Here is a 27,524-nt window from a genome sequence, read left to right as displayed (position 1 = left end):
CCTCCCATCCATGTTATTTACTGACCCATTCATTATTTGCCCACCTGTATGTTTGTGAGTCTTCAACACCCCTAACTGTCTCATTACTTAGCACCGTCCTTCATAGCCCTTCTTCAAAGCTGCACCAACCACTGTTTTATTTCCACTGCCTTCTTACCGTCATGCATTTACGAAAATAGCTATTCAGAGGAAAACATTTCCCTTATTGTACAATATTCCAAAGTCTCAGACTATATGGATCAGCAGAACAGACTTTGCGAGATCTTATTGTTACAGCTTGCAGTTAGTTATGGCTGAGATTACAAAATTGATTTAAGTCGGTATAAAATATCCATTTATCACGTTCCTGTGAATAAATGCCTTCTACGTTGAGTTTTACAATAAGAGCTTTCTTTGTGTTTATTTATTTGACTGTTTAGTTCCACTTTAAATCAAGCTACAAGTTTCATTCCAGCTATTCTCCAACTGACAGGAAAGCACCATTAGCTAGCACTATGTTAATAATATATAACTGATACAAGCAATAGATCATTATTTTTAATGATTGAATTCTGCCTTGTTTTCTGCATTACTTTATTCCATAATCCATCTCCATAAACCCCAATTTAATCAGACTTTGTATAAATATTTATTTCTTGGATGCACACAAAAAAAAACAATTGTCAAAAGCCGTATGACTAAGAAATGCGTTTGCATACTAGGGGTTTTCAACCTTTATTCAACATGCAGTCCTGGGTGATTATATGGTAATATTGGAATAATTTGGGGAACACTTTGCAGCTGAGCTGTGGAACCACAGCTCACAATATTTTCCCTTACAACAATATAACCCATACTTGCCTGAATTTTGAAACAGCATTTCAGGGAGATTGTGGAAACAACACCTATAAGGGCTGCGTTACAGTCAGAGCGCAACGTGGTCCTGGAGAGGAGGTGGAATTCAGTTCCCCTGCCATCACCGCCTATCCCCCCCCCCCCCCCATCACTCCCCCCACTAAGCGGAACCCGAACTAGTTCCTGGGTTTTGGGCACCCCCTGCAAACAACAAAGTTTGTACCCTACCTCCCATAATTTATAAAGGGACAGTGGCCTTACAGTAATAACACCAATTCAAATTCGGTAGCACAATCATATTTAAATTGCACATGTAGTGACCCTGATTCATACTGCGCCACAAAGTAGGTCACCTTATTCACATTATGACTCACAGTAGTGCCCCATTTTCAAGTTACACTACACAGTAGTATTCCTCATACATGTACTGTCTGCCAGTAATGTCCGACGCATAATGATCACAGCAGTAGTACCCCTTAAACAAAATGTCCACAGTAAGTGCCCGTTATACAGACATCTACAGCATCTCTATCTCTCCAGCAGCTCTCTCTCCTCTCTTCAGCGGCAATGACAGCATGACATCACCTATGCCATGCCAGAAAAGGAGGCCGCTGGGACAGACTTTTCTGTTGCAATTACTGTGCATGGCTGTGGTGGAGGTGGAACTAATTTCTCACTACCATTACAGGTGGTGGAACTCAGTTCCACACAATCCTCCCTCCTCACACTGTATCCTGTACTATATATGATCTACAATGTATCCAACCCGTACTGTGACCTGTACTGTGTCCAACCTGCACTGTATACAACATGCACTGTATTCAAATCGCACTGTAACCTTATTGTTGTCTGGTTGGAATGGGGTGTATTCTGCCCCGTTCCGATGTTTGGGGCCCTGCACATGAGCATGGTCTAATATGCCCATGTGCAGCTCTCAGAATCAGGGCCTATGTGTGTCCTGAACTGTATATAACCAACACTGTATTCAATCCGACCTGTATCCATCCACATTGCGTGTCCTGCACTGTAACCTGCTCAATATCTTTGTGTCCCAACATACTCCACATTGTACCCAGCATGTTCAGAACGCTGTTAGTTGGGGAGATTTGGGGGAGCTGCTCAACAAATACAGCTGATTGAGTGGGGCATTAACAGGACACAGATTACTGTTGCTATTTTACTCGTACCTGTAGTTTGGAGTTTTCTTTATTTGGGGAGGTGATATTCCACACCTGAAATACAGATTTCTCTGTTGGATTATTTTCTATTGAAAGTACTTGCAGGTTGCTTTGATTGGTTAATGCTAATACATGACTAATTTATGGAACATTTTGCCTTGTGTTTGTGCCGCTGCTCTGTTGCTTAGCAAGTCTTTGGCCTATTTTGGTGAACAATTGTGTGAGGTGTGAGGTGATGACTTGAAATTACTAGAAATTAATTTTATTGAGATTTCTAATACTGTACAAACAAAATAGACCCATATTACATGATTTTAGTGTTTTTATCAATATGCAGATCCAAAACCAAAAACTGCGAGGATGGTTTTGCCAAAACCAAACGAAGTTAACATACTGTACAGTGGATCCGAAAACAAAACACAGATGCCGGTGGACATCTCTAGTTTTAGAAATAGACAAAGGTTTCATACCAAAATGTAGAAACAACTCCAAATATGTTCCTTGTTAGAATTAAACTGTTAGTCAATAAAGCTTTCTTATACCGTGCAAAAGTGTTCTGTGTATTTTCTCTCATCGAGATGTATCAAAATGAAAATGCGGTAAAACCCCCATTTTACCACATTTTCATATGTACTATTACCCGACCTCACCGATTTCACCGGCCAGGGCAATACCCTATAGAAGTCTAGGGACTTCTTTTCGCCGCCCGCTGCAACCCCGCTGCCTCGCCAACCCCCCCCTCTCCCCCTCCCATGGGCTTACCTTCTTGCAGGTCCTCCTGGACCCCGGAAGGTAAGCCCTTCCTCCCCCTAGCAACGCAGCCGGGTGTCCTTCCGGCTGCAGGGGGGAGGAGGAGGTGCCGGGGACAGCCTGCTTAGCTGTCCCCGGTGTGAAGGCAGCAGGAGGCGACAGGAAGGAGACGGAGACCCCACACCACAGTACAGGTATCGCGGGGGGTCTCCGTTACCACACCGTGATGCCAGCCGCATATGTTAGTACATATGCGCTGGCATCGTGGCGGGCGGTGAAGGGCGGCAATGTATTTTAATACATTCCGCTTCTAATTTAACCAGTCCATTTGCAAATCAAAAGAAGAGGGATCTGTTTTAATTAATTCTTAAAAATAATAAATAGTACAGAATCTAATGGTTATATTTACTAAAGCATCTAAGAATAAAAAGGTTATGTTGCCCGCTATAACAGTTCCTGCTTTGCCTCAGTAGCGAGGCGAAGCAGGAGGGGAGACCGACAAGATCTACTAAGATCTTGACGCCGAAGCGGGGGAGCGCTTACTCCCTCCTCCGGTGATGTCCCCTCCAGCTGACAGTGTGTCAGTTAACACTGACGCGCTGTCTCCTTCCCCCCGGCCGGCTGGACTGCTCATGCGTGGGATCTCGCTACTCACGCAAGATCCCAGTGCAGCTCAGAGCCAGCAGCAGGGACAGCGCTGTCCCTGCTGTAGGCATAGGGCATCGCCGTCTGCTGCTGTTGAAGTCGATAGCTGCAGGCGGCGGAAAGGACAGCAATGCTGACCATTCATAAATCAGGCAGGCGCGCACTATGAAATAGCGCTATGCCTCCTGCCTCACACAGGAAGCGCTATCCCCTGCTTTAGCGCATGGGGATAGCACAGATTCTTCTGATCGCCAGTTAATAATTCTACCCCTCAGATTGAGGGAAGTCCCCTCTCGCCATGCTGTTCGTCGAGAATGAGACACGCAAGCATCTCACAAGCACATGCTTCCCATTCGTGGCAATGGCGAGCGGCGCACAGAGGTGGAACGCGGGATGAAAAACCCGCTTTCAGCTCGAAAGTTGCCCAGTGTGTACAGGGCTATATGACACGATTTGCATCTGAAGCGCTGCGCCTCCCCCCTAAAATCCGCGAATAATGGTAATAATGCACACTTGCCTACTTTTCAAGACTAGTTTCAGGGAGATTATACACTATGTGGAAGAAAGTCATTGGACACCCTGGTTTAACGCTGAAATAATGGAATCTTCCTGACAAAGTGAATATGGACTCTTCCTACATGTATAAATATGAAAGCAAGCGTCGTAGCAGATCATTTGCTGATAAAATGACGGACAGGAAACGCACTCGGTTATCAAGGTCGAGCTGCGGCTCACATGCTTCTGATCACAAAAACCAATACACGACAGAGACTTTGTTGGTGTAAGGAGCGGAAAAACTGGACGGTGGAGCAATGGAAACAAGTCCTATGGAGCGATGAATCACGCTTCATATTGTTTCGATCAGATGGAAGAGTGTGGGTATGGCGATTGCCTGGAAAACGCCTGTTACCCGAATGTGTAGTGCCAACAGTAAAATTTGGGGGTGGAGGCATCATGTTCTGGGGTTGTTTCTGGGCCCACTCGTACAGGTGCATGGGAACATGACATCGACGACCTACCGAGATATTCTGGATAACTCCATGTTACCTACATTGTGGCATTTCTATGGGAACGACGATTGTGTGTTCCAGGACCACAATGCGACGTGTCATGTTTCGAGGGCTACAATGGAGTGGTATGATGAAAATCGCGCCACCCGACTAGCCCTGATTTGAACCCCATAGAACATCTGTGGGATGAACTTGAGCACAGGTTGCGGTCCGATCGCCTCGCCCTTCTACACTACCACAGTTGGTGACTGTACTGCAGGGGGAATGGCACAATATCCCACTATGTTTGCTACACAAACTTGTGGAAACCACGATGAGTAGCTGCAGTTATTTATGCAAAAGGTGGACCTACCCCCTATTGATTGTAAATAAACGCATGGTTTCCATTGACATGTGGTGTCCAATGACTTTCTTCCATATGGTGTAGTTGGTAATAGAATTTAGAACAGCGCACCATTGAGGGGGCGTGTCATGCTCCACCCAATGGGCGTGTCTAATTCCATATATGAGAGATTGCGAAAAGAGATTGTGAGAGTGGCACCTAGAAGCGTGGGTGTGTACTGCTACATCTGAGAGGAATCTTTTAAAAAGTAGATCCAAATGTAGATGAGCCCCAAAGCAGTTACTAAGAGATACTATACTTCCTAAAGTGCTGGGAAATGGTGCTGATAATTCAATGTAAATGTATCTCTCTCTCATTCCTTTTTTCCCCAAAAATGTAACAGTGTAATGTGGGCTAGGTGAAATGAGGGAGATTGCTAGACTAATGAGGGAGAGAGGAAGATTGCTGCTATTTCAGAAAGTCTCCTGCAGAATGCAGGAGGGTAGGCAACTATGTTTAAATAATGGGAAATTAAAGCTACTGCGGGGGGAGAGGCTGGGCAACCCGGTGCTTGCTGTTTGTGAAATATTCTTTACTCTGTTCTCTCGAATCTCTGTTCTTCTATGTTAATACACCCAGTTCTTCCAGTTCTTCAATAATATCTTGATAGTAGGCAATGTAATGCATGTCATATTCTCAGCTTATTCTTTTATCCTGGAATGAAATATACAGGAACAGCAAATGGTTTTGGTTTGAATTCACTTCAGACTGGGAGGTTTGTTAGCCAAGTATCTCATTTATTAAAAAGATGGACAGGAAGCTGGAGGCTTGGACATTGCGTAATAGTAACTGCATTATTACTTACTTTATAAAAGAAACCAACAAAGATGTACGACGAGCAGACTGGAAAATGTCAGTATAACCCGCATGAAAATATTGATTTGTTTGCTTCTCTTATTTTTTAAACCTTTTTTCTTTTATAAATTCTAGTGTGTGCTGATTCAGGTTGTTGCCTCAATTTATTACAGAATCACAAAGTACTTCTCTGATTGGTGGGAAATTCATAGATGTTTGCAGTGGCGGATCCAGAGGAGGGGTCTCAGAACAGTTCAAAATTCAAATAGGGGAGCCCGGGGAACAGCTGGTCTGCAATGCCTGTTCCTACACAGTGACAGGAGTGTTACATGTAATGTAATCCAGCTACTGTTACTGAGCAGGAGTCAGATATTTGGTGTTGCCAGGGCTACCATCAGGAATTTTGGGGCCCTGGACTCATTTCCAGTACGGGGCCCTCCCTCCCCACTTTACTTACCATAACCCAGCTCCTGCTCCCCCATCTCCTCTTCCCCTGAGCTGCAGCATGGAGATCCCTGAGCACAGGCTTCTTCAACTCAGGATGCTGACGGCCAATCAATATGCAGCACCGGCTGGTGAGCAAATCAGAGCTCATGCACCGGCAGCCGATCTGATTGGCTCAAAAGATGGTGCAGCATTTGAATTGGCTGCCGGCATTCTGAGTTGAATAAGCCTGTGCTCTGTTACCTGCTTTGTTCAGCGCAAGGAGTGCAGCACAGCAGAGGCATTCGGGGGGGGGGGGGGGTTGCGGTGGGCAAAATTAGCTGCCCGGGTCCTTCCAGAGGTGGGGGCCCAGGACAGCTTTACCCACAGCACCCTCCTATTGGCGGCCCTGGCTGTCGCCCCTCCCGGTGTGACAACCGGCTGTGGCCCACCCTCCATAGTGGCACCAGTGTATATATTTAATAAGTACTATAGTCAGGAACCTACTGTACAAAGGACATTAGATTTTCTTATGAAACACAAACAGTACTGTATGTATTAGGAGCAACCCATTGCAATGCAAACACCATGTCACATCGCACAGTAAATGTTGGAATTAAATTTGCACAATGTGTGTTTTATTACGCCTGGTCTAGAGGCATGAGTGTCCTTTTAAAATGTCATAAGTCGTTTAAAGAATGATTCACGGCAACTGCGGGTAATTACACAGCAATGACATTTATTAGTTTATAATACACTGATGGATTTACACTCCAGTTGGATGACATATAAAAAGCTGGTGTTTGTTAAACGTTGGATACTGGTATATGGGAAAACGTGGAAGAGGATTTGGAATCTGCGATTAGAGAGGTCCAATTTCTTGTTAGCTAATGCCAGAAGCCTTCAGTAATCAATTGTAGCTGAACCCTCTGTCCACTTTGTGTTTCTGTTAATAGTGGCTGGTTCTATTGCTGTGATTGTCCCCACTTGAAAAGCACTATGCTGATCTGTACACATCCATGTTAATAAATACATATATACATACATACATACATACATACATACATACATACATACATACATACATACATACAGATGGAGAAGCTCTGATTTGAGCTGCTCCTGGTGATAGCATCGCCAACCGCCGTGTTCCACCATCTGACAGAAAGGGGGGGGCACGCACAAGACGCTTGTGGGCCCGTTAGGTAGGTGCCCCTCACTGCCCCGCCGGCTCCCTGCTGCTCCACCATCGCCACCCGCAGCCCCCACTAACCCTGCCATCTCTCTGAAGCAGAGACAGGCAGGGAATCCGCTCCCCACCGCCTTGCTGAGGAGAACACACGCTTGACCACCCCCGTCAGCATGCACCAGCTCAGGTCATTTGGCGGAGAACAGTCTGGCTGACTCGCGCTTCATATGTACATACATACATAACAAAATCCCTTAAGCAGCCTAGTGAATATGTTGCTTGTAATCTTAATATCTACAAAACCGGCCTAGAAATAACTTCACACGGACACACTTATCTAAAAATAATGACGCGACACCGATAGCTTAGTTTAAACGGTCATACTTATTAAACTCCACACAGACATAAGCATTCATCCACACTCACACCACTTATCTAAGAAATAAAGACGCGTACAACTGAATGGGCTTAAAGGGGACGGCTTATTTATTTTGAGCAGGGGCGGCCTATTTGAATCTAACTCAAAATTATGTCCCTGCTCTAACTAAGGTGGCGGGCAAAGAACGGCATGCAAAATAAATAACATTGCTGGAAAATAACAAAGTAATAAAAATAACAAACTCCGGATCTAAGGGCCACCTGCCCTTAATTGCCAAGGACCGGCCACCTGCCAGCGTCCAAGACAACGGCTCAATTATGAAGCGGACTTTTCAAAAGGGGCCAATTGCCCTTAAGGTCAGGGGGTTGACCTTCTGCTTCTGCCCCTGACCTCGCAAATATCACTAAGCCAGAGCTCACCACTCTGCCCGAGTCATCAAAAAATTGGGCCACCTGCCCTAAACTACAAATGTCCGCAAGAATTTACGCTATCCGAAGTAGATGATCGTTAAGGTCCAGATGCGGGCCCACCTGGATCGGTGATGCCCACATCTCGACATCAACCACCAGCTAAGTGTAAATACAGCTCTAATTTAACTACCGTTCTTTCCGCCAAGACAAAATAAGCCGACAACAACTAAACGAATAAGTGCAAACGACTTCTCAAAGACTAATTCTAACTAATAATTGGGGCGGGCGGGTGGGCAACGTTCCTTGAAGCAAGAGGCAGAATCTTCTGGAAGCAAGAACATCACCCCATCAATCTCCACCTCTGACCTCAACCAGCCTATCCTGAACCGTCATTCAAATCAGCCAACCCGTCAATCAAGACAAGCCGAACCCCCGGGCCCAGATCAAGTGTGTGAGCTAAGGATTCCTGCCAATAGCCAGGTGAGTTTATGCTGTTTTCAGCCAGACAAGCTGGCTTCTACAGTCTTAAACTCCACACAGACATAAGCATTCATCCACACTCACACCACTTATCTAAGAAATAAAGACGCGTACAACTGAATGGGCTTAAAGGGGATGGCTTATTTATTTTGAGCAGGGGCGGCCTATTTGAATCTAACTCAAAATTATGTCCCTGCTCTAACTAAGGTGGCGGGCAAAGAACGGCATGCAAAATAAATAACATTGCTGGAAAATAACAAAGTAATAAAAATAACAAACTCCGGATCTAAGGGCCACCTGCCCTTAATTGCCAAGGACCGGCCACCTGCCAGCGTCCAAGACAACGGCTCAATTATGAAGCGGACTTTTCAAAAGGGGCCAATTGCCCTTAAGGTCAGGGGGTTGACCTTCTGCTTCTGCCCCTGACCTCGCAAATATCACTAAGGCAGAGCTCACCACTCTGCCCGAGTCATCAAAAAATTGGGCCACCTGCCCTAAACTACAAATGTCCGCAAGAATTTACGCTATCCGAAGTAGATGATCGTTAAGGTCCAGATGCGGGCCCACCTGGATCGGTGATGCCCACATCTCGACATCAACCACCAGCTAAGTGTAAATACAGCTCTAATTTAACTACCGTTCTTTCCGCCATATCAGTTCATCTTGAACTGACCCGCCACCAACCTAATTCCAAATACTCCCTGAACTAAACCTCTAAACTTCTCAATGCGTCTATTAAATTCTGTAAAAACAAATCCATCCCGACTAAAGAGAGGTGCACCCCATCCGGCCTGTACAGGGTCTCGTTTCTAAAGGATATGGCCTCGTGCCTGACGACCACTCCGCCCTCTGTTACTATAGCCCTGCCGACTACGGAATTGATCCGCCTACGTACCAAATCAATGGCGCCCGGATTGAGTGCATCTCTCCAAACCCTCCTAGGTAAAATCTCTGACCAGAAGAAACGGCAAAATCTCCATTCTCTGATCAGGTCCAGCAATAAATTCCTAATCTCAAATCGAATATTGAGACCGGAATTATGCGTGAGGTCGTTGCCCCCCAAGTGGATGATGACAAAAATTGGGTAACCAAATGCCCTAACTGACTCATCCAAGAGACCCCTCAACGCGTACCACCTCATACCTCTACGCCCCAGCCAACGGATAAATCGCGTCTCAGGGAAACGTTCCGTATCCGTGGTTACCTGGGACAAAGACAACCAATAGATAAATGAATGCCCCACCATCCATATCATATTGGTGTCCAAGCGTTGACCTGTAAGTTGAAATGATAAATACCGTTAGAAATTTTGAAATAATGGCAAACATCTGGCAAAATTTTAAAGGGGGGGGGGGGCCCGGGAGATTCCCTTAAAGGTGATTTTGCAGTTCTATATTAAATTGTTGATAACTAATAGGAATGTGATTTAGGTGATCTATTTAAGACTAATTTGCTTATTGACCCACTTGAATTATGTATAATCCCTACCTGTTGTTCCTTATTCTACGGTGGGAGGGGGGGGGGGGGTGTGGGTCGCCCGATTTGACTTGAGGCAAAAAACACAAATCTTCCACCAGTTGGCTAGAGCCTAATTTAAGACTGGTGATAACACAAAAAATTCCTCAAGGCCCCTCAAACACTAAAGCGTGTTTGGGCGAGCGGCTACTCCTCAAATGGGCTCACTGGACTATGTCGGCCTGATGTATCGCTTAAATGCACCAGACCGCCATCTTCCGAGTGCTCGTATGTCGACCTGAGACCAACCCGCCGCAGCGGCTGCCGAAGCGGCGCCGATACGAAAAGAGTGTGTCCCAAAATCGGCTGGAGAAAGACCCTGATGCAATATACAGCGCCTGAAAACCGACCTGAACTGGAAGTTAGTAAGGGGGGACCCGTCGATGTGCATCAGCCAGGCCCCGGGCAATTGGGGCCGCAATTCCACGTAAGCCAGAGCCGCCGCCACCGGACCGATCCGGCGGTCACCACTCCGACCCAAATGGACCCACTGCCCCCTGCCCGCTACATCAGTCTTTGAGCGCTGTATCTTGCACCATAAACCGTCGCAGTGCACGTCGACATGGCCGAACAGCATAGGCGAGGGAGATGCCCTGGTTGCGGACACCAGTTCGCCTACTCTGAACGCCCCATGGAAAGCCATGGCAAAGGCCAGCCTGAAAAGTCGAACCTCGTAATCGTTCGAGCAAATTACTCTTAGGGACCTCGAGATTCGACGCAACAGGCCGGCATCAATCGGCCGTCGCCTGTCGGGCAAAACCGGCCTGGCTCTGGCCCATCCCTTTAGCATCCTGGAAAGCATGAAAGACTTGGTGATGTCTCTCTTCCCACCAAGACGCAAAAAGAATGATATGCCTGCCAGAGAGCGTCCAACAAAACTTCTGGACTTACCCTCTGTGTACAGGTTCCATACATAGGCATTAATAAGCCGCTTGGAGCTCTTACCTGTGCCACCCTGTTCAAGCATGAACTCGCTCCAGCGCTCCCATGAGGCCAGATAAGCTCTAAATGTAGCTGGCGCTAGCGACCGCAGGGCCAGCTCCTCTACCCCTCCAGAGGCACCTGCCATAAAAAAGATGGACATTGTTCACCATACTTCTGGGCTAAAGGCACAAGTTGCCTGAATCTTACCCATTCGAAACGGGACAATGCATCCGCTACTTCATTGAGAACGCCTGGGACGTGCTTGGCTCGCAACGTAATGTTGTTCGCCAAGCACATCATCACCATCTTTGCTAAAATACGCAAAACTGGGAGAGAGGTTGACCTTAGTTGTGTAATGGATTGGACCACCCCTAAGTTATCGCACCAAAAGACAACCTCCCTGTTTCCCAGTTCTGCGCCCCAGAGCTCTAAGGCGACCATTATTGGAAATATTTCCAACAATAGCATATTCTTGGTCATGCCGTCTCGTGCCCAAGATTCGGGCCAGGCCTCTGCGCACCAACGTCCCGCATAAAATGCGCCGAATCCTGAAGATCCTGCAGCATCTGTATATAATTCCAACTCCGCATTTGCAACGGCTGGAGCTTGCCATATGCATATGCCGTTGAAATTATCCAGAAACATTTCCCACACTTTCAAATCCCTCTTCATTTCTGAAGATAGACGCAGAAAATGGTGGGGTTTGTGAATCCCGACAGTCGCTCGCTGAAGTTTTCTACAAAATATTTTGCCCATGGGTATAACTCTACATGCGAAATTAAACAGGCCCAATAAAGATTGAGCCTGTCTAAGTGTTAACTTAGCAGCCGCGATGGCATAACGTATTTCGTCATGTAACCGCCGTACTTTATCTAGAGGAAGCTTACACAGACCTAGTTCGGAATCAATTTCAATTCCGAGGTACACCAATTCAGTAGTAGGTCCCTCGGTTTTTTCCCCTGCCACGGGAACCCCGAAATCTCTAAATAAATCAAGTGCTGCCTCTAGTAACCTAAGGCACAGGTCAGAACTTGGAGGACCCACTAAAAGAAAGTCATCCAAATAATGAGTAATGCTGTCAGCTCCCGACACTTCCTGCAGGCACCACTGCAAAAATGTGCTAAAGCGCTCGAAATAAGCACATGAAATGGAGCAACCCATGGGCAAACATTTATCTATGTAAAAACCCCCATTCAATTTAAATCCCATGTACTGAAATGCGTTCTTATGTAAAGGTAATAGTCTAAAAGCTGATTCAATATCCAATTTGCACATGAGGGCACCAGGACCGATTTTTTGAATGATGTCTATAGCATCCTCAAATAAACAATAATTAACTGTGCACAAATCGTCATTGATGGCGTCATTGACAGACGACCCTCTAGGACAAGAAAGATGCTGAATCAGCCTGAACTTCCCCTTTACTTTTTTGGGAACCACCCCAATAGGGGACAAAATTAGTCCCTCAACTGGTGGTGTTGAAAACGGGCCTGCCATGCGACCTAGTTTTACCTCTGCTTCAACTTTTTGTGATATTATGTCAGGATGCTCCATGGCTGAGCGTAGGTTTCCTTTAGTTCCCGCACTAATTGGAGCGGAAACAGGTAATTGAAAACCTTCAGAAAATCCGGACTGCAAAAATCTTGCTCCATCTCTGTCCGGATACCGTTCCAGCCATGGTAACATCCTGACCAATACTATTGGAGTTGGGGCCCTATCCAACGACAGGTGCCGCTGGACCGCGGCTTTGTTTTGTCGTGGACTGAGCCCCACCTCCCCCACCAGTTGGAGGTTTTGAGCAATCCTTGATTGCGTGTTGACCTCCGCATCTGATACAAAGGTGCCGAAAACGACACCGGTTTCCCAGGCTGCATTGCCCATTATTAAATGAGTAGCACCTACCATGGCCATGCTTCGTATTACCTCCCTTATTAATATTATTGTAAGGCCTGCTCCCATACTGTCTTACCCACCCCTTATTTTCAGGAGCCCTAATAGGTGTAGCTGATTCGGAAACTTCGCCGTATAATTCTACGTCTTTCTTGCCGAAATCGTACACCTCCCGGCCATGCTGCTTCCTCCTAAACTCTTCGTCATAGACCCGCCAACCGGGACCGACGTAAGAGGTGTAGAGTTTATGAATAAGGAACTGGTATCTCACCAGGTTCACATATTCATCTGGATGTGTCTCTAAATAACAGGCCGCAAAAATAAGTATGCCTCTAACCCAGTTATTATAACTTCGAAAGGCATCCTCGCTAGCGGGTCCTTTTTTCCTTGCGGCTAGGAGGGCCCGCCTATCTTTGCTTGTTAAAGCAAAGACATCTACATACCGCCCTTTTCTAATCCTATCCCTAGCCCTAGGGCGCAAACCCCTCTTAACAGCGGTGTTTGCGCACTGTACTCCGTCGGACTCAACCGATACGTTAGAGGATCCGGAGCTATGGGACCTATATTCCCTACGCCTCTTTCGCTTGCGCCTGCGCACGCCGCCGTCCGAAGATGAATTACCTTCGGAAGACGTCGACGCCAATGAAGAATCAGAAGTCTCATGTCTGCGTCGCCTCTTACGAGACTTGGCAGCCCTTTTACGCTTAGACTTCTCTGGTGAAGATGAACGGCGGGACCCATCGCTACCCGAAATGGCATTACCCTCACTAGTCCAGTCTGGATCATTAGAGGACTCACCCGCTTCAGATGCTCCAGCTCTTCGTCCTGCTCCTTCATTGTTGCTACGGCTCGACGACGGTCGGTCCATATCTTGCTGTGAAAATCCTCGACCTGCCAATATAGTATCATTAACGACACCGATAACGGGCACATCAACAGGCGATGGATTTTCCCTCTCACAAATTGCTCTTTCGCCCCCCCGCACGGCAATGGTAGGCGCTATGGCTCGGGCTATGATGTCAGACACCGAAGCCACTGTAGCCGTAGGAGCAGCACTCCCTTGTCCACCTGGGCCGGTGGTCAGCAAAGGAGCCACTGCGGATACCACCGCCGCGCAAATGGACGTCAGAGTCGATGAATTTAAAGTCACCGTATCTCCGTCCCGATTAGATCCCCTCACTGCATCCGCATAGGAGCGACCAGGCAGTATCTTGTTACCCTGTATACTTACAACACTTTGCCTGGCTGGTTCGTCAGCTAACCTCCTGCGTTCCCTACGCCTAGATCTCGCGTTACTTACCAAAGTCCTATACTGCTCCTGACCTTGTTGCTCGCTTTCCTGGCCGCCATCCGACGACCCTCTCTGGTGGCCGGATGGACCCTGCAAATTTTGAGAACCACTGCCGTTACTACTGCAAACGGTCGTCTCTGAAGACCCATCGGATGACCTTGAATCGTCCGATGAGTCACTGTTGGACTGCCAATCTTCCATAACGGACTCAAGCATTTGGAATTCTCTTTCGGACAATTTATTCCTAAATTGTTGAATAAATAGGTGCCTGTCCATGTTATTTCTAGTCGCGCCACTAGATGGCGCTGCAGGCTCATTATTGATTTCACTGCCTGCATTTTCACCATTATGTCTACGGCGGCCACTTCTCACAGCAGCCACCGCAGTATTGCTCCCAGTGCCATCTGGCACTGCACCCTTTCCCTTGCCTCTTTTTTTACTTTGTGCCCCTCTGTTGCTAGGGGCAACGGGACGTCTATCCCGTCCCCTAGCGCGCCCGCCATTTTTTTGAACAGGGGGAGAGGGAGCCGGGCCGGGCTGTATCCCGGCATCCCCCTCGCCCACCACCTTCAAACGGTTGTGCGCCGTGGTGTCTGCCGCCGGGCGCGACACCCGGCGCTTATTGCGTACACGGGCGGGGGGAGAAGGAAGCAGCGATGGTGGAGAGGGAGCCGGGCCGGGCTGTATCCCGGCATCCCCCTCTCCCACCCCGTCATCTGCGTGCTGAGCCTCGCTTAACGCTGCGGCACGCGACCCCCGGCGTCTACTGCCTACCCGGGCGGGGGGAGGAGAGACCAGCGACGGTGCTGCTGACAGAGCACCGCGCGATCTCCCCCGCTGCCCGCCGCCATTGAAATTGGCTGCACGCGGAGTCGCGGGTTGAGCTCCGCGACGCCCTGCACTAGCCCTGGAAGTGCTGGGCAAAACTTGTGCAGGGGGAAGAACCCTGGTGCCCGCATTTCTTCTGCGCGGCGAAGGGGATAAGCCCCTTACATCGCCGCGCACCGGAGGCCTGGCCCTGGCCCTAATATCAGCCTCATCCAGGCTGATATATCTAGTGGGAGCCCCCACAGAACGCTTGGGCCTGGTAGCCATTAGAGAATAGAGGGGATAGAAACAGGTAGAAAAGAAAAGGTGACAGAAAGAGGAGGTTTAGTATCTAGAGAATATAGATGGGTGAACAAAAGGTTTTTTAATGGAAAATTACAGCAATTAAGTTCAGAATCTAGCTAATCAAATGGATCTTTGTACTTAACAGTCCAACGTTCCTTGAAGCAAGAGGCAGAATCTTCTGGAAGCAAGAACATCACCCCATCAATCTCCACCTCTGACCTCAACCAGCCTATCCTGAACCGTCATTCAAATCAGCCAACCCGTCAATCAAGACAAGCCGAACCCCCGGGCCCAGATCAAGTGTGTGAGCTAAGGATTCCTGCCAATAGCCAGGTGAGTTTATGCTGTTTTCAGCCAGACAAGCTGGCTTCTACAGTCTTTATTTAAGAAACTGGTATGACCCCTGATAAAGGGGATGGCAAAGACCAGGCACCTGAGACCAGAGACCGTTCAGGGGTGTTACCCCGGGCAACGACCAGGTCGTTCCCAATCTCCTAAACACCCCTTACCAAAGGCACAGCCCGCCCTGCGTGGACATCCCCCCGCCTCTTAGGCCTGACGCGAACATATCCGCCTAAATGTTCGTCGCCCCACCGCGCTGAGTCGAGGCCCGTCCGCCCTCCTGGCAAGGAGAGGGGTAATACCACGCAGGGACCACCTGACACCCTTCTAGAATCCTGGTCGAGGGTGCTGTCCCGCCCATTAAGATATAGCCAATTGGATCAAATTTGATAAGGCGAAAGCCTTTATGGAGAAGGGAAAGGGAGGGTGGGGATCAAAACTCAAAGAGGAAGTGTAACCCTTGCTACCTCAGCTTATATACCCCTGACCTGGGGTGCTACCCCCTGGCCACCCATTGGTGGGGGCTTCCCGCCCTGCATTAACCCCTCCTTCTATGCCTAGTCATTTTCACTAAACTTTATTACACAAGCCCAATTCACAGTCTCTTAACTACACTTGGGCTTATACAGCCCTCGTTCCACCTTCTGCTCTGGTGTTTCTAGAACACTCAGGTATGGTAGAAAGCAGAGAAGTACGAATAGCAGAGAGCAACACCACAGACAGGAAAGATGAACTGCAGGGGTTGTGACAAGTGCCGTGTGCTAAAATGAACACCACTATATTCATATGAGCATATAGTATGTTGCCCCTTAATTGTTAAATATTTAAACATACTACCAAGTCTGCTTGTGCCTTAAAAAGAATTTCTGCCGTCAGATAGAAAGTAATGCATTGCTTTGCTCATGCCCCGGAAAGACTTATTTTCTCATTTAAACAATGCTTCGGTTATTTCTCTATTTTTAGAAAAAGTTACTATATCATCTCCATTGAGTTGTTTATGTTGCTGCCCTTGGATATACAGTGGCATAGAACACATTGGAACTTCTTGGTTACAAAAGATGCGACCAAAGTGCAGAACATCACTGCTCTGTGTCATATCGGAAGGCTAGGAGAAAAACTGGATAATCTAGTAAAGTTGGTGGAATTAAAATGTGATCCAAGAAGAATTTATTCTAATATTGCTGGAGAAAATTTACACTCAGAAAACAGAACTTTCAAATTTGCTTAATTATTTGGGGGCAGTTATACACTTAGCAGTTAATGCAATCATCTGGGACCAGGGTGAATTACTATCTATCTATCTATCTATCTATCTATCTATCTATCTATCTATCTAGCTATCAATCTGTCTGCGTGTCTGTCTGTGTGTCTGTCTATCTATCTCATACCTCCCAACGTTAAGCTTCAGAGGTTCATAGAAAACAGGGGGTTTAACTAATGGCCAAATGGCCTCTAGTTGAGGGGCGCCTACAGGGATGGTTTGTCAAGCTGCTCCTACTGGGGGTGTCAGACCCCGGGTATAGTGTGCAAATGGAAAAGAAGGTGGGTGGAGCGCTATGAGCAATAATGGGTTAACGATGTAATTATAACATGAAAAATTTATTTTTTATGAAAAGTTAAATTGTGCTATGCACTTAGTTGGTATATAATAATATTCTTGGAAACAACATATTGCACAGTAAGAAAATAAATACAGAAATACATTAAAATGAAAAAATGTACATTGATATGAAAATAAAAAATTGTAAAACAAAAGGGTCTGATACTTATGGTCAGAAGTCCCGTTTATCCCGGGATGGGGAGACGCAAATGGAGTTGGAGTAATCCTGGGATTATGCCTCAAGTTGTAGAGTATTGTGGGAGTCCATGTAACCTTGCTGGATTGAAGTTTTCACGCTGGAGGATGTGTTATAACCCCTGGTGGAGTGTGGGGAGTCCTCAACGATGATGCGGAATTGGTAGTCCTGATTATGCAGGTAGTGGTTCCCAAATTGGTGGTGTAGCAAATGAGGCCCAGGTAATGCAAAATTGTAGTATTCAGTCTCCAAATGACTGTATTGCAAACAGATAGTGGGAGGGGGGATCAGACCATAGATGCCCAGTAAAATCAGCAGGTGCTCCCTGACATGTTTCGCTGTCCAACTGACAGCTTTTTCAAAGGTGTAGCACCATGTGCAAAGTCCAGGTTTTTATACCAAACTACAGGAAGTTCACTTAAGCAATCAAGCTTAATCATTAACCAATTACATATAATATCACATTTAATACAATCATTCATTTAATTATACGTTTAAAAAATCAATAGGAGGCAGACCTATTAACAAAATAAAATGTAATAAAATGTAAATACCTGTCTTAGGGCTCGAGGGAGTGATAAAGATGTATAAACATAAAATCGCTGCTGTTACACCCTCATTTCCGGGGTCCGGAGCGTTAAGTTAGTATCAGCTTCCGGGCTATGGTACGCAGGTGACACGCATTGTGCGCGTCACTTCCGGCTTCTTAGGTCTGAGTCGCGCTGGAAGTCTCAGAGCGTGTGGAACGCAGTGAGCTTCCTGTTTGCGCGTCAAACGTTGCTCAGTGACAACGTTCTTCTACGTAGCCAGCGACTAGTAGAGAGCTGTCGCTATGTGTATAATAGATGCAGCTCCGCTGCCGGCTTTGTTGTTTTTAATCTTTTACATCAAAAAATGGGTACGCGTCCAACAGATAAATTAGTGCATTAAATAATATCATTTATAATAATAGTAAGTATAAATATGCATCTATTATGCCTGGTTCTTAATTGTTACTGAAAAAACACACACAGGATGCACACCGCAAATGTATGAATATATTTTTGACAGTCACACATGTGCTGGTGATGCATAGAGTATGTGTCTTGGTTGTTGTTGCATATAAACAGAAAGAATGGAAAAGAAAAAGAAAAAGAAAAAGAAAAAATATATATATGTAGAAAATATATATAAAGTAAATATATATAGTTGTTGTTGTTATCTTGTTTCTCATAGAGAAATTCTACAATTTGCCTTAATTAGGATTGGAATATAACAATAATTGTATTAATAAGAGATTTGGTCAGAGGCAATCAATTTCATTTAAATACATAAAAATGTTATTTAAGTTACCTGAACAGGACAAAGGGAGAGAGAGAGAGAGAGAAAGAGAGAAAAGAGAGAAGGAGGAGGGATGGAGGGGGGGGCGGGGGGGCGGGGGGCGGGAGGGGGAACAAAGTGGGAGCTAGGAGGCACACATACTCAGGAATTGATAAGCATATACAAACTCAGGGTATGGTATAACTAAAGGCACACATTGAGCTCGACCTGATCATTCAAACCGTCTGGGTATATTGTGTTCATTTTATGCATCCAATATACTTCTTGTCTACACAGGGTTTTAAAGCGGTCTCCCCCTCTCATGGTGCATTTAATGTGTTCCAGACCTACAATTCGTAAACATTCGGGATCCCCGTTGTGCTGTATAGAATAGTGTCTCGAGACACTGTGATTGGAGATTTTTTTGATAACGTTCCTCCTATGTTCTCTAAAACGCTCTTTTAGAGATCGTGTCGTACGGCCTATATATTTCAGGCCGCACGAACAGGTCAGTTGGTAAATTATGTAAGTAGTTTCGCAGTTAATGAAAGATTTAATTTTGTACAATGTGTCCTCACCCGCAACAGGGACAGCCTGAGTCTTATCTTGGATGTGTTTGCAGGTAATGCATCTAGTTTTATTACATTTGTAACAGCCATATACGGGTTGGAGCCACGAAGTTTTCTTTTTTTGCATAACATTTGTGTTAGTATACATGCTGGGTGCCAGAATGTTTTTTACTGTTCTATTTCTTTTGAATATAAAACTTGGTTTTGGCGGAAGTATATCCCTCAGCAGAGGGTCACATCTAAGAAGGTTGAAGTTTTTATTGACAATCTCCTTTATTTGTCTGTACTCTCCATTAAATGTTGAGATAAAGGAGATTTTAGTATCTTTATTCGCTTCTAATTTTTTGTTGGTGTTTGTTGTGCTGCGTGCTTCCAGTAATAAATTACGGTCACTTCCAGCTGCTTCGACACATGCTTTTGTGACCAAAGAATATTATTATATACCAACTAAGTGCATAGCACAATTTAACTTTTCATAAAAAATACATTTTTCATGCTATAATTACATCGTTAACCCATTATTGCTCATAGCGCTCCACCCACCTTCTTTTCCTTCAGAGGTTCATGACATGCCGCGCCAGAGGTGCGGCCCACTCAAAAGGGGGAGGTGGGGCACATGGGACGGTGGGCATGGCATTGAGAGGGGTGTGGCCTAGTACTGGAAACACCATTTTCAACCTATTTAGGGGCGTGTCTAATGCTCCCTGAGCAGCTGGGCAGCCCCCAGCTCCCTCCCTGTCCTCTTAGAGCCCTTCAGGGCTTGGAGCCTCTGGCTGTACAGCTACAGTATCTATCTATCTATCTATCTATCTATCTATCTATCTATCTATCTATCTATCCTTTATGTTTTATCATTATTATTATTATTATTATTATTATTATTATTATTATTATTATTATTTAAATATGTGATTTATATATATATATATATATATATATATATATATATATACATATATATATATATATAAAATTATTATTATTTTAAAAAAAATTGTGTCATCTAGGATGTTTTCTAATCAACAGAAGCAAAACATATGGATTAAATTGCTTCAAAACCCTCAAACCTAGTATGAGTTGTTTCACTTGTAACAAAGTGAATTTACCCCAGACTCGTATTGCTGAGACACTACACATTGTAAGTACTAGAGAACCACAGGACGCGTTCTCCGCGCTTAGCTTCACACTGTGTAACCGTACTATGTTATGCAGAATCTCCTTCCCACCAGTGTACAACTGGGACAGTCGTTCAATTAAATTCCTGAGATAAGCAAACGGCTTCCTATTATTTATAGGTGGTCATTTGCAGAAAATACCCGGTTTGGTGCTTAATATAATGTGCAGTCTGTATGATGAATACTCGATGCCTGACTAATAACGGGCGCCGCTATTTATCTCCTATTGGTCGACCTCTAGTTTGCTGTTGTTGATAAAAGCTGCCCGGAGGCTGATTATTATTTAGGTGAGATATAAATCATAAAACAGATTAACTAAAAGCTATTAGGATAGAAAAGAGATTTTCTCGCACCTTTTCCAATGAGTTTTTATCATCTCCTTTGTAATAGGTTTGAAGTCATATCCAGACCATTATTCGGTAAGGGGGGGGGTTCTACCTCCTCCGCAGGACTGCCACCTGGAAACGGGTAACTTGGAGGATGCAAAGGTGGATTGTGCAGCTTAGACTAGGAAGCACTTATATAGAAACACAGTTTGGCATCAATTCATATAGGCTTATCATGCTGTCCCTTTAAACCGGGATGCGCATGAATTGCACAGGTTCTGTGGCTGCTTAAAACCAGGTGAAATTCAGTCTTGAAGTCAGCCAGCCACAAAACCTGTATAATTCATGTATAGCACTGTAACAAGCGCTACTGGTGCCCCACGCTGGCCCCGCCTCCTTTGCGTGTGAAATCACACACAGGAGGCGGAGTTGCCAGCCCAGGAAACTGCAGCAGTCTCCCGAGTCCGGGCCGCTGTAGAAGCTGCTACTGGCTGTAGGGTTCCTTTCCATGCACCCTGCAATGGTGCGGGGTGCGATGGTGCGTCCACAGAGCCACTGCACTTGGTACGGCATAGAGCTCGTCCACACCTAGGTGTAGATGTATAAAGCAGTGATAAGGGAGGAGAAGTGATAAAGTGCCTGGTATTTTATCACTGGCCAATCCGCTCCTGACTGTTAAGTTACAGGCTGGGTTTAAAAAGGGACAGTCAGGAGCTGATTGGCCGGTGATAAAGTACCAGTCATTTTATCACTTCTTCTCCCTTATCACTGCTTCATACATCTACCCACTAGTTACGGCCCTGTTCATGTACAGTATGTCCTGGTTTAAAGGGATAGTACCGTATGGTAAGCCCAGTAATATATAGCTCTGAAAACACACTTGAGATACTATAAGTTGACACTGACTATTTGATAGCGTGTTATACAAACTTACGTATTAGCATTATAAATCCCTGGATAGCGGCTGTTTCGGATTGCTTTACCGGTTAAATAAATAAATAAGAAGTCAATGCGTAATCTCAGCCATGTAATTGATAATGTTGCAGAATTCAGAAAATCAAACGGAGGCAGGTGTCTGCTCAGATGTACTGGCAGACAGGACTCACTGTATTAATATCCCTTACAACTGTTCCCAGGTAATAGCTTGGATGAATTTTCCGAGGTCTTTAATCACATCTCTTATTTCCAAGTGTCAGATTGCATTTCGTGTTAAGTGCTTATAGTATCAGGCTTTTAATTGCTTTAGGGTGCTGCCTCAGCCTTTGATTTGCCTATCATATTATTGCCAGATGTGAGTCTTCTATTATGCTCCTCTCTAACTGAGACCTGTCTCCCGTCTCAACAGGCTACGCTTTAATGAAGGAACGTCAAAACTGCTAACAGTCACACAAACAGGGACCCCAGACCCTAGTGACCGAGGATGGCGTTGCCGTGGAAACTGCTTCTGATGCTGTCAGTCATCGCGGGGTATCTAGCAGGTAGGAACAAAAAAAAAAAAAAAACGACGAACTTTGTTTTGTGATCAAATGAATGGACCAAGTTTTTATGTTTTGTAAGACGTATCGCCTATCGGTTTGTTTCATTGGGATGTATTAACAGATTGTGTCGTCATAATTGAATATTAATATACATTGGGTGCAAATAGCACAGTAGGAGGTTATTAATAAATTGCAGCCATGTCTTGAGTGGACATCTGTGCATGTGTAGGAGTCAATGATGATATTGGTAACTGATATCACAGTACATTATACTGGAACTTTGTTTTTGCATTTTCATTCTCTTTGTTATTTGGGGGGGGGGGGATTTACTAAGATGGGAGTTCGATTTCACATGGCATGTTGCTATGGGCTACCAATCAGCATATTACTTCTTATTTATTTTGCATACAGATGGAGCGCACTCCATCTAGCGGGGATCTGGCAGTCAGATCGCCAACTGCCAGCCCCCGCCAGCTCGCACATCCCCTTGCAATGGAGCTCCCCAGCGGCCCCGCTGCCTCGCTGCTGGCCGCCACCTCCCCCCCCCCCCCCATCTCCCTGAAGCGGAGACAGGCAGGGTTCGTGTCCCCTGCTACCTGGAAACTGGGACGCGTGTGCATGTGGGATGCTCGCACGTCCCAGTTCGATGGAGCGCCACCTCACCAGCAGGGGCATTCTGGCGAGCCCTGGCACTGGCTGAGAGGCGCTCCATCTGTAGATAGTATCTGATTAGTTGCCCATAGCAAATTTCCCCTTTTGTGCTATTTGGGCCCTGCGTTTTCATTTGGCAGCGTTGCAGATCGTTACGTCTCAAGAGTAGGCTGCATGATGCATCAGCCTTCGAGTGATGTAAGGGTTAATCTGGTTCGGAGGATGCGACTGTCGTACACCCGTAGGCACAGAAGGAATTATATTGATTTTGACAAGTGCGATGTTATCAGCGCCTAATGGGATATGATATTGCATTAATGAATTTTACAGATGAGAATACAGGTTGCACACTACCTTACGCCTATGCAAATGAGAAATTAGTGCTCAATTTCAGTCTACATCATTCGTGATGAATATTCTATATGCTATGTTTCAAGATGATTTCTAGGTAATTAACATTTCTCAACCTTACGCTCTGTGTAATGAATGTACTGTGTTGAAAGGTGTAAGCAGGCCGGCCCTGATCCTTGAGAAGGCTTTCCATCGCTAATTAGGCCTGCACATATTTCTCTACTATTATTGTACATTCATTTGTGGATGTTTATGCACAACAAAGTTCTATGTTTTGTTTTGATCTCTGTAGTTCTTAATTTATTACGTTATTGCAACTGGATGTATTTCAACGTTTCAATAGACAATAATCTGACCCCTAGGGCCATCTTAACAGTATTGAAGGACCTGGGCAAAGCAGTGGACTAGGGACCTTAACCACCCATTTATAGGAACCAATTAAAAAAAATGAGTGGATGTCCGCTCTCTGATTGGTGAATCGCACCAGCCATCCATCAATCAGCATGCTGGGATTTGCTCACTGTCTGGCTGTAGGATGGGAGGCAGTTAGACAGAGAAAGCTGTCTCATAACTCTGATTGTGGGACCACCACCCACCTCTGCTCAAAGACCCCTGGAATTGTGGACTGTTTTTAGGGACCGGAGTGGACTGAGAATTGAGCTGGATCTTCCCTTGAATTCGGTACTTAATTTGATCCTGGCTGTAGGGCTCACCCCCCACCACCTGTCCAGTGGGAAACTGAAGGGGGGGGTGGCCCTACCTCACACTGCTGAAAAAAACAGGAAATTGCAGTTCCTGAGAAACGAGATTACCTTCAAGGAGCGAATGGTAAATGTAATGTCGCCCATACACTAGGGCGATTCTCCTGTGATTTGGTCGCTTGTCATCCGATTTTAGTGATAAATCAGATGAAAACTGACCAAATCGCATGGGTTTGACATGTATGCAGTCTTACCGCCAGTGTGATTCTCAAGCGGCTCAAGGGGGATCGCGAGCGTCTTCTCTCTTCAGAGAAATCGCCATAATATATGAACACCTTAAGAAGCTTCTCCACCAGGGATCTATTGGAGGAGGTATTGATCCATTAAGATATCATGCATGGAGATGGGTAACCTCCACTAGATGTTGCTACATACTAATGTGCGGGTGACTCAGAATGAGGACCTACTGTAGGTGTCTTTAAGGTGCTAAGTCTAAGAAACATAGAAGATACATGGTTAAATTTAATGTATTACTGTCTCAGGGTGACAAGATGAATGTTTTACCTGATGGTACGAAAGATTTATCTACCATTGATGTTGGATCACTTTGAGGAGTTTATTTGCTCTATTAGTGGTTATTTAGATAAGGTGGAGAAAAAAGTTGTTTTGCAAGTTTTGAGGTTTTACGGGAGATTGACTATATGTACAAATGCTAGCTTGATTTTATAGATCAAGAGATAGTTTACATCTTGTAGCAACACTGGGCCTCATTCACGTTTGTTAGCAAAAAAAGAAATGCAAGCAACTTTGGGCGGGTATTCAATCTGTGCCGTTATTTCCCGACGGGCGAAATATTGGCACTCACCTATTCAATGTTGCCGTTAACCACAGCATTGAAGGCTCTCAGATGCACCTTTTTGTAAAAAAAGATCTGTTTTGTCAGAAACAGCCGCCGATTGTTGAATTCACGGCCGATTTTCCGCAACCCGAAGCTGTTTTCATTGATCCACGGACTTTCCGACACTTGACAGCCAGAACATTGAATTCCGAATGTCGAGTTACTGTCGGATCAGACTAAAATGACTTGGGATTCCGACTATCGGAATCCCCAATTGAATAACCCCCTTTGTGTCTGTAGCACACCATGTTGCCATGCAAGGGACGCAAATACATTTATATTTGTCCTGTGCAGGGTAAATACTGCCTGATTTTGCATGTTGCCCTCATATGTTATTTTAACACTGCAATTTAAATATCAATTTAAGCACACCTCTATACAAAGTAGCTCTCTGCGCAAATGTTACATCTGCCCCACCTGCAGTGCGACATTCCAAACAAAAAGCGTAGCTGAATTTAAGAAAGTAAACCAGTCTCCATCATGTTCAAGACTATTCGACCATGTTAAAGCCGCTTCACACATGTGTGGACCTTCACGATTGTGTTCAAAGGTCAAATACCTTCAATTCATTTTTAACTGTTTTTAATGGCGCACATCCAACCTCAAACACGAATGGTGATGTGAAGTGCGGAACCTGAACTGCAGGACAGGAGTGTTCACAGTTCACATGAAAGGTTGTTAATATGCATTTTTTTAGTCGAATAATAGTCATTTTAAAGTGTTTAACCAGACAGGCAAACAATGAATGAGAACTATTTTATGAATACTGATGTGTTTGAGTTTAAAGAATGATAAAATACCTGTTAATTACTTCAATTTCATTTAAAAAGTATTTATAATTAAATTACACACTTTAATATGAAAGTCAAAAATAAGCCGCAAAAACAGTAGAGCAATTGTACAGAATTATTTTACGGAAATCTCAAATTTGAACAGCGAGTGTGGGCGTTTCCCCTGAGCCCAGAGACGCCTGAACCGCACACCCCGCACCCATATTATAATACTCACCTCTCTGGTGACCCTCGCTGGAAGCTAAAATCGTGGCAAAAATCCCCGCCAAACTGGCCACATGTAGGTGCCATGTTTCTGGAGACTTGCGCAGTACAGGGGGCCTCCCGGAGTCTGCACATGAGCCGCATCCTCTGATAAAGCGCCCCTGGCCACACCTCTATGCAAATACTCTCCAGGGCAATTTACCCACTACAGCACATGATTGGCCCGACACCGTCCCCCATTGCCGCCACCTGCTTCTTATCTCCAGGTACAGTATCTCATGGAGAGGAATTCACAAATGTAGGCTAGTATGATATGCATACTACTGTATAATAGGATATCTTGATGGGAAGGGCACTTATATTTATATACACCTTATACACATAGCCTGAAGGCTTTTTTTATACAAAATCTCTATTTCAATCGCACTACAAATCTTTTGGATTTCGGAATATTTTGGATATTAAATTTTCAGATATGAGTCAAGATGACTAGGATGTACAGTGTTAAATGTTAAATGGGTGTACAAAGTTTTTAAAGAATTATTGAGAAGGATAAGTTATTTCTCGTATATGTAAATAAAGTTGAAGATTTATTCTAGACCCTGATGAGTTTTCCCAATAGACACACTAGTAATTGGAGATTATTAAAAAAAAAATCATCAAGGAAAAGTGAGAAGACATTTATGGTAGAACATAGTGATTACTGAATGTCATGGTAGACAGGGAATGGCACTTTCTTACACTTTATGGTAGCTAGATTTGCTGCGCTCGCCACACTATATAAAATCAACTCCATGCGTAGTTGGATAGTAGGGGTATGAAAAAATGGGGTGCATTTATCATGGGAGTCCAGATAATACATAAGTACCAAAATATCTTTATCTCATCTAATTTCAAATCAGATCTTCTAAATTTAAATTTCACTATGTCTAAATTTTACAAGTAGGTTTAAAAGCTAAATGTATATTTATTTCAGAATTAGGTCATACTTGAATTTTGTTTCGGAACAAACCCACGCCAATACCAACAACTAAAGAATATATATATTCACTTCCACTGGTGCTAAACCACAAACTGCTTCTGAACTGACAGCCATGGCCAGGGGTGACTAAGTGGTGGGACAGAGTATTTTGCATCGAACCTGTATTCAGAGCAAGGGTATGAGAGGCACAGCCATACTGGTGCCTAGTGTTTCTCATGCCTTTGTTAACTGGGGTTCATCTTGAAAAAAAAGGAAAGGGAAATAGTACATGAGGAAGAGGGCCCTGATCGTGAAAGCTTACATTCTAAATGGAAGAAGCAGACAGAAAGGGGTGATACAGAAGGTAGAAGTGAACATGTAACAGTGGGTTAGGACACTTGGCTGGGTTTGGTGAAGATGTGGGTCTTGAGTGACTGTTTAAAGTTTTGTAGAGAGGTGATGAGTCTGCGACAGAGAAGGAAAGAATTCGAGAGATATTGAGCAGCATGTGAAAAGTCTTGGAGGCAAGAGTAGAAGGAAGTAATCGTTAGGCAGGAGAGACGGCATGTTTCTAAGCGAAGAGGGCTATAGGGAGTGTAAAGGAAGATATGGTCAGAAATATAAATGGCAGGGGAATGAATGGAGGGGCTGTGAAAGTGAGTAGGAGAAGTTTGAATTGGATTCTGAAGGGGAAGGGAAGCCAGTGAAGGGCTTGTAAATGAGGTGGTTGTACCATGTTTGGAGAGAAAGAGGAGCTAGGCAGCATCATTGAGG

General features: G+C 45.0%; 1 protein-coding gene across 1 annotated transcript in view; it reads left to right on the top strand.

Moving 5' to 3' along the window:
• The window catches only part of CNTN5 (contactin 5), a 1,198,205-nt gene that overhangs the window by 530,229 nt on the left and 640,452 nt on the right, over positions 1–27,524 (top strand). Inside the window, exon 4 of the mRNA XM_083170083.1 lies at positions 22,061–22,193. Within this exon, the coding sequence (XP_083026209.1) occupies positions 22,136–22,193 (58 nt within the window). The 5' untranslated portion in view covers positions 22,061–22,135. The remainder of the gene's footprint in view (positions 1–22,060; positions 22,194–27,524) is intronic.

The sequence above is a fragment of the Crinia signifera genome, chromosome 2 (genome assembly GCF_055691185.1).
Source record: "Crinia signifera chromosome 2, ASM5569118v1, whole genome shotgun sequence".
Taxonomy (NCBI): domain Eukaryota; kingdom Metazoa; phylum Chordata; class Amphibia; order Anura; family Myobatrachidae; genus Crinia; species Crinia signifera.
Note: the sequence above shows the minus strand (reverse complement) of the source record. Positions and strands in the feature narration are given on the sequence as shown.